We start from the raw sequence: 8,785 nt of genomic DNA, 5'->3' as shown, positions 1-8,785 counted from the left end.
GCAAATGTACAACGTTTCGACAGGTTTTGTCATCATCAGCTGTTATGTTAAACTTATATTAAAGTTTTTCTTCATTATCCATTCAAGCCGTTTCCAACCATTATTAGTCTCAAAGTGGGTTCCTCGTCATCGAATATAAGATCTATCAATGTTTTGTCCAACCAGCATTACATCTAGTTTTAGTTAAATAATTTCTTTATAGTAAGTCAAATGAATAAGCGTGAGGGAAAGACGTCAGTATGAGATAATAGGACGTTGTTAAAAATAATTTCAAGTTTATCGCGTTTTGGTAAAAATACTTTAAGGCCAGGGAAGAGTTAAGGAATTTTGTTTTGTCTCATGAACCTTACTGTAGAACCATATCTGAATTTCTGTATACCAAAACTTGTCAAACAGAAATTTGAAGTGCATCTCTTTCTTTACATTCAGCGACAAATTACCACAACAGCAAATATATCTGGTTAGTGGTGTAAATCTGATCATTATTAACTTTGTAAAAACTTGGTTGTTGTTGTGGACTTTGAATCTGATTGGTATTAACGTCGTAAGGTACTTGATTTTGATGTAGAGTTTGGAGCTTACCAATATTAACGCTGTAAAGTACATCATCATTATTTTAGACTTTGGAGCTGATCAGTGTTGATGCTGCAAAAATGTTTGATTATTGGTGTAGCGTTTGGAGCTTATTAGCAATAGCGTTGTAAGGTACTTGATTTTGATGTAGAGTTTGGAGCTAATCAGTAGTAACGCTATAAAATGTTTGATTAATGATGTGGAGTTTGGAGGTGATAGTTGTTAAATATGTAAGACATTTGAAACATGGTATCTTAACTGCATTTCGAAAGTTTCAAGTAAGTTAATCTAAACGGTAGATATCTTCTAAACTCCATTTGGATCATTAAAGTAGAGTAGTACCTTTGGAAAGTAATCTATATGATTTAACTTCAGACAGGTAAGATGGGCTCTTTGATGACGGACTTAGAAATCCTTGCCTTGCTAGTAGCTTGCCTTTGCCATGATTTAGACCACAGGGGGACCAACAACTCATTCCAAACCAAGTAGGTATATTGCTAGTCTGTACGTATTCGTACACGATGTTTGATTTAACCAAATATTTAAAATGGCGTATTTAAGATTATAAAAATTGTACTTACATAGCCATAGAAATGTTTCTACATTTGCTTTTCAGAACAGATTCTCCTCTCGCCATATTGTACAGTACTTCCACCATGGAGCATCACCATTTTGACCAGAGTATTATGATACTAAACAGTGAGGTAACTTATTCTTATCAAAATGTTATCATACTGAGTATTCATTTACTGCAATGTTGTGATTTGGATCAGCAAGATAACTCATTTTGATTTAATAGAAAAAAAAAGGAATAAAAGTTACTCTTAAATATACTGGAAAACAGCTTTAAACCCAAGATTTACTTATTACCTATGTATTAAATAGTTGGTACATGTAAACAAGAATTATACATACAGTTAACGTAGGAGTATTTATATATTCATTCTGAGTTAGTAAACTCAAGATCACATTGAAATCTAATTAATAAAATTATTCCCATTGTGGATTAAGTTTTTAAATTTGCATACATATTATTATAACTTTGAATACTTAGGTAATTAATTTCAAGCATAATGTATTGACACTATCCATTAAAAGCGTTATGAATTAATTATATTGTGTAAGACAACTTTATTGAGAGAAGCTATACAATATTTTGGTTTTTGACTGAAGAGCACCAAGTCATTATTGTCACATTTTACTAGTGTTTTAGCAACTTGTAATTTTGTTTTGTAAATACATGATCAATTAAACATTTTTTTTTCAGGGTAATAACATTTTTCAGTCTTTGTCTCCAGAAGAGTACAAAATAGCAGTAAGTGTGATCGAATCGGCCATCTTATCAACAGATCTTGCATTGTATTTCAAGTATGTTTAAAAGTTTTCGTTTCTGGATTTTTTTAATTCACAGCTTACAAATACTTATTGTAATTTATCTGTTCCCTAACTTTTACATGTTATTATTGATCTAACAGCTTTTAGAATTTTTAAATAAATTGATCGTTCAGAAGGATCCTGAGAATAAGTGTTTGTAATGACTAGAGAAAGCTTGAGTTCGTTATGTTCCCTCTAGTGGTGAAAAGGAACTTATGAAGTTGATCTGTTCCAATAATACAGTGTTGTGTTAGCCATATAATTTTAAACAATCTTTCAAAAATTATCTTATGCTACTTATTTATCACATACTGCAATATAGATAAAGAAAATTTAGCGAAAGTAAACATGTGGTATATTAACAATAAAAATTCTTAACTCCATGTTTGCGGACTTATACCGCTAAAAACCTGGTTTCGATACCCGTGGTGGGCAGAGCAAAGATAGCCCTTTGTGTAGCTTTGTGCTTAATAACAAACAACAACTTACCTACGCAACCTCTCGTAATTTGTGGTTTTCAAAACAATTCTTTTTTCGGTAATTTTTGCTATCATTTACAATTATGGTAACGTTTATGACATTACATTTTTAGCTTCAATTATTTGTATTGCTAGACAGGATATATTTATGTGGTAACCATAACGATAAATTTATGTCAGTGGACTTCTTTTATTGTGTTATTCAAATTCAGACAGTTGAAATTGAAATTGTTCTAGTATTCAGAAAATTACTTTTGAATCTTAAATTTATTTTCAGTATTTAGAGGTAAATGTTTAACTTAAGTCATTTCTCAAAATGAGACTAAACAATTCAATCCGAGAATACAAAGAGTATTTCCTGCTATGAGCTTATTTTTATAGAGCTCACATTTCTACATCTGTTGGTGTTATCTGTGAGACTAAACATTACTGTTTGTAAATAAATCTGATTTTGACCTGGATTTTGAAAATCCAATACACGATAAATCATTATAATAATATTTTAATAGCATTTTAGCAATTTATATATTTTGTGTTGTAAGTACATTATTAATTAAAGAACCTTTCAGGATAATGATATTTCCCAGTCTTTGTCTCCATCTGAAAGCTAAGTGCTAAATATATAACACTGTATAGTGCTATGTGTTTATCGGTGTTATAAACTTAGACAAGTTTTTGCCCTAGTCTCTTATTCTATAACACAAAAACAAACGTTAATGTGTAAAACTATCTCACCCAATAAACGTGTATTTTTATTCAAAAACAACAACTTTAGTAGTCAGTAAACTTATGCTATTATTATTATTAAGATAATAAAATTCTCTTAACTCTCGTTCCATCAAGTACATAGAACTATAAAATATTATGTGCGCAGATCCTATTTATGTCTAAAAAGGAGAACTTGTTCGAATATTGGAAACTAACAAGAACACTGATAAATTTGTCAACCTCTTGATACCTAGTTTTAACATTTTATGTTTTTGGTCAATATACTGTACTTCTCAGGAAAAAGTATGGGTTCTTAGAGCTCGTTGAAAGTGGAGAAAAGGACTGGTCCGAACCCGTTAAGAAAGATTTATTGAGGTAAGGGAGGTATAATATACATTTAATGGCCATTATGTTATGAGCTACAATAGTTTTCGTGGACTTTAATTCTCTCTTACGTGGGTGGTAATTATCGGGTTTTTTTTTATCAAGCGGAGTGTTACTGTGAAGAAACGAGCACGCTTCAAACAATGGTTATTAGATAACTTGCGTATGTACCTGATACAGCTAGAAGTGTTACAAGACCATAATTAAAGATTTGAAAATAAACAATTGACTTAATAGGCACATAGAAACACTCAAGATGCGATTCCCAACGCAAAAAAATTGATAGTTTCGTAACAGACTTGTAGGGATAAAATAAATGGTGAAGATAAAAAATGATATGTTTGATATTTTAAAGAAAATTTGTAGATTGTTATTGTATATTAAGGTTTTTTTTTGTTCAAAACAAAGATAAGAGTAATTCAAATAAATAAACAAAAGAGAAATTCAGTTTGTTTTAATTTATAAGAATACATATTTTATTGACTTTCTACAATATTAAACAAAGGATGAAAATTAATATAGTTTCATGAGGATAAATAATTCCCTTGAGAGAATAAGCAATCTTATGTTGCCCAAATCATATGTAACATAGGAGCACAATATCGATTTAATTAGTCGTGGAAAACTAAGGCTTGAAGACGGGAAAATAAAAAGAAAAACAACCTTACAAACAATTTTTCATTTCATTTAACCTTCGTGAGAGAGAGGATTAACAGATAAAAATAATCCAGAGAAATACTGTTCTTTAATATACATGTGTGTGTGGCCGGGCATGGCCAGGTGGTTAGGGCGCTCGACTTGCAATCTGCGGGTCGCGGGTTCGAATCCCCGTCACACCAAATATGTTCGTCCTTTCAGCCGTGGGGGTGTTATAATGTGACGGTCAGTACCACTATTTGTTGGTAAAAGAGTAGCCCAAGAGTTGGCGGTGGGTAATGATGACTAGCTGTGGCATCTACAACTTACGTTACACACACATGTTATGAATTTCGCGCAAAGCTACACGAGGGCTATCTGCGCTAGCCGTCCCTAATTTACCAGTGTGAGAATAGAAGGAAGGTTGCATTTTTGTTAACTCTCTTTAGAAATACATTATATTTGGACTGTTATTTCATTTTCTGCACTAATTAAGGATTGCTGAGCTTTTATAGCTTAGTAGCATTTATTTTAGAAATTCTTTAAATGTGATTTTCCTTTACGTTTAGGGGAATGATGATGACAGCATGCGATGTTAGCGCCATCTGTAAACCATGGGAAGTTCAAAAAAAAGTTGCAGAATTAGTTGCCAGTGAATTCTTTGAACAAGGAGATTTAGAAAAAGAACATTTGAAAGAACGTCCTAGTGTAAGGAAGTTCACCACAATAAACTTAAGAAATGTTTTGATAAATAATTAATAAAAGTAATTAAGTGTTAAATTCAAGTTCAACAGAGTTTCAAAGTCAAAATACAACGGTTATCTTGATTAGATTTGAATAACCAAAAATCAAAATAACTTAACAGTTATTCGAATTTGTCTCGCAAACACATTAGAACATGTTCTCAATCAGACAAAAGATTATTTTGGTATCCAGCTTATTTTCTTTTATTCTTGTACATTTTTTATGTATTGAATAGATAGTAAAATCCGATGGTACTTTTTATGCATATAATCAAAACTTTTATACAAATCGAGTCCATACATTTATGCTTCAGTTTTTGCAAACTAAACGAAACTGTATATAACGTACAAAATGTCCAGATGAAATTACCCTATTATTCTAAAAGCTCTTTTTTTTTTGTCTCCTTATTTTTATTGTTTCAAATGCAAGTAAGCCTCATATCGTATTAAAATAAACGGACTTACAAGTTGCTTGTTCGAAAGATATTTCCTTCAAGTTTTATAATATAAATACTTGAAGATTAAACTTATAATGATTTGTAATAAGGTTTATAGGCCTCACTTTTAAATAAGAAACCATCGATAATACCATTTGAAATTGTATTTTGTTTTTCTGGTCTTAACATTCACACAAGTTTTACTATGTACAACCGATAAAAAATTGTGTGAATTTTTAAAAAAACAGTTCTTTCTAATATTTAATTCATGGTCTTTACACTATTGTATCTCAGTCCTTTTTTTTACTGCCGAGTCTAAAATGAATACACAGAATTAATTCTAACCTTACGTTTTAGGCAATGATGGACAGGGAGAAGAAAGACGAACTGCCACAGATGCAAGTAGGATTTATTGACAGTATATGCATGCCTGTGTACAAGGTTAGTAGAAACTATATATTTCTTTAAATACTTTTTTGCACATCTACATAAGTATTTGTTTAACTATACAGCTAGATTAAGAGCGAGTGTTTTTTTATTCCAATTATAGGGAATCTTGGGTTAATCTACATAATTAATTTTTTCCCCAACGTTCATATTATTTTTTCATTCTTGTTTTTAAAAAAAAAAAAAGTTCGTGATGTTGTTTGTGTTTATACGCCTATTTTTTCTTGATTCACGTGCTGGAAAATGTAGATTACAAGAACGAAAATTCTTGATCATTTACTTGTTTGTTTTTTTGCTGGAAAGTGTAAATTATCTTCCTGAATTTAAGAAATGCTATTTTAGTTTACATTATAACGATTTCAAATAACACGTTGTTTCTAGGTTAAAAGTTCTTTGCTTTAACTCTATAAAATGTTAAAACAATAAATTGATAAAAATCATAATTTACAAGTCACAGTTTTTATTTTATAATTACGAGAAAAAAAGTTTCAATTTCTCTTCCACCAGGGTTTAACCGAACTACAACCAGCTCTCAGCTCTCTTTTGACAGGTTGTGAAAGTAATCGCCAGAACTGGCTATCCTTGGCTGAGGATTACGAAAGGCGCAAAAGTTCTACATCAGAAGAGACGAGAAATGGTAAATTATTTCTTTATGCTTCAAACAAGATAACCGAAATATATAAACTATGACCAGTCTGTTTGAATGGCTTCTTGATATAATTATTGCATTGTTTATAATTTAAAAGTAAAGAAAAATGTAGGGATGGTATTTGCATTATCCCTTCATATATAGCGATATATATATTTATAACTATTCAATCACAAGTTAGTGTAATTTATCTTATTTTTGTCTGTTAACATTCCAATACACTGTGTGCCTGAGCTATTATGTAAGGATAATGCATATGTCGTCCCTACTTTCTTGTTTTCATTGTTTTTTGATGGATTGATATTAGCCATCCCTACATTTACTTCCTTTTTTGAAAAGTTTTTTCTTTACTTGTTTTTAAATGCAGTGTTTCAGTAGACATATGAAGGTCGTATTTATAACCAAGTTCTAAATACAATGAGGTTCTAACTGTAATATTTATTGCTTATCTATTATTGGTTGATAATTCCTGTTTCACTCTGTACTTAAGCGTTTTAAAGGAACACCAAATTTCTGTAAGAAAGCAAACTTCAAAGGGTAATGATAACAACTTTTACACTAGAATTATGATTTTTTTTAAATTACTACTAGTTATTAATAATACTTATAAAAGCGGATACTCCGTTTGAAACTATGTTACCTCTGTGAAAATGGTTAACACCATTGTTTTGGTTTTTGAGTTATCATGTAATAAAAAAGTAGCAGAAGATCTTTTTTAGAACAAGAAATTCAAACTTTTTGCTATGATATTTACAGACATTCCCAGAACTTGTGACTCAGTCATTACATATATATTGTTATGAAAGGAAACACTGTATATTATTGTAAATTTCTGATGAACTATTGAAGAGATATTTAAAATATCATTTCGAGGAACAATTTGAGCCATCTCTACATAGACAATGCTATCGCCTGTCTGATAAACAACATACATTTCTGCTCGTTTTACATGTAAAAAATAGAATCAATATAGTTAGCTCAACTTTCAAGGCAAACTCCAAAGAAATTTAAAAACTAGCAAACATGTCCTGGGAAGAAATTATGAATGTGCAAACATAAACATAGCTATGATAATCCGTAATAAAAATCCAATACAAAAAATAACTTAACTTATGCTTCATAAACGTATTGCATGCGTACTTAGTGTTTTAAAATGGATTTATAATTCACCTAAGTTTTATTACAGTTTTGTGCAAATGGTTTATTTCTTTACTGACCTTGTTTTCTCTGATGTTGTAAATATCTATATATTTCTTTATGTCAGGAAGTCTGAAAATTGAAGAACAATTTAATGAATTTGAAGCAGACAGCTGCCTAAAGGTAAACATAACATAAGTATCTCTGCTATAGATTTAGCTTTAACTATACTATACTTTGATTTTATAGCCCGTATATTGCAAACAAAAGAAATATATTATGATAAATTTTGGAAGACTTAACACAAAAATGACTGAATTTTTTTAGTGTTTCTTTTACTCAAAGCCCTGTTTATCAGGTACTAAATATCTCACTTATTCTCGAAGAGTTGCTGTTGTGTTTATGTTTGCACATAACACATTGATCACTCATAACCACAAACTTTATAAAGGATCATCTCGATTTTATCATTTACAAAACTAACATTTTATATTTCAGAAGAATTTCCATAAAAATTATCTGTTTTTTTTTTTTTATAATTCAACACACCAAGCAGTCGAACGTAAGCGTAGTTAACAGACTTTCTTAAACTGTAGTGCGCAATTTAGACGCTGATCAAAACTATGCACGTAATTGTCCACCTACTGTGAATTTGTATATTCAAACCAACCAATTGTTGGAGTCTAAACTTCTGGGTCTGATATCTGATAGGCCTCAAGCTTACAAATATGCACATGCGCTTAAGAACATACATTGGATGTCCTATTTGTGAGCCCCCTCCCCCAGTGGCACAGCGGTATGCCTGCGGACTTACAACGCTAGAAACCGGGTTTTGATACCCGTGGTGGGCAGAGCACAGATAGCCCTTGAGATATATATACTTTAAAGATTACTTAAGATGACATAATCTCATTATGCTTTAACACGATGTATAAAAATCTGAACTTTGTCTCTTTTGTCCCGTTAATTACGTGATGACAGAGTGCTACTTACGTTGGGCAATGTAAGAGTTTACTTTCCACTTAAGTTATGGAAAACATATACTTATGTGTGAATAAATGTGTATATAAATACGTCCATAAAGTACACCCAACTTAGTTGCATTTAATTGTTTAATAATTTGGAAGAGTAAGAATGAGAAGCCTGTCGTCAAAACTACATCGTTGCCCGAAATAAATGACATACTAGCTTTCTCCCCTTTCAAAGCCCCCCCCCTAG

General features: G+C 31.0%; 1 protein-coding gene across 3 annotated transcripts in view; it reads left to right on the top strand.

Annotated features, from left to right (window-relative positions):
• LOC106463597 (cGMP-specific 3',5'-cyclic phosphodiesterase-like) overlaps positions 1-8,785 on the top strand; it is a 53,695-nt gene that overhangs the window by 37,321 nt on the left and 7,589 nt on the right. For 2 of the 3 annotated variants that reach the window (XM_022391130.1, XM_022391131.1), the window contains exons 10-17: positions 949-1,058; positions 1,190-1,277; positions 1,841-1,941; positions 3,432-3,509; positions 4,724-4,862; positions 5,692-5,775; positions 6,289-6,418; positions 7,695-7,750. In XM_022391130.1, coding sequence (XP_022246838.1) covers positions 949-1,058; positions 1,190-1,277; positions 1,841-1,941; positions 3,432-3,509; positions 4,724-4,862; positions 5,692-5,775; positions 6,289-6,418; positions 7,695-7,750 — 786 coding nt within the window. The remainder of the gene's footprint in view (positions 1-948; positions 1,059-1,189; positions 1,278-1,840; positions 1,942-3,431; positions 3,510-4,723; positions 4,863-5,691; positions 5,776-6,288; positions 6,419-7,694; positions 7,751-8,785) is intronic. The other variant, XM_022391133.1, reaches the window with a different exon arrangement.

This window comes from Limulus polyphemus, unplaced genomic scaffold, assembly GCF_000517525.1.
Source record: "Limulus polyphemus unplaced genomic scaffold, Limulus_polyphemus-2.1.2 Scaffold1443, whole genome shotgun sequence".
NCBI classification, from domain to species: domain Eukaryota; kingdom Metazoa; phylum Arthropoda; class Merostomata; order Xiphosura; family Limulidae; genus Limulus; species Limulus polyphemus.
This window is presented reverse-complemented; position numbering and strand designations above follow the sequence as displayed.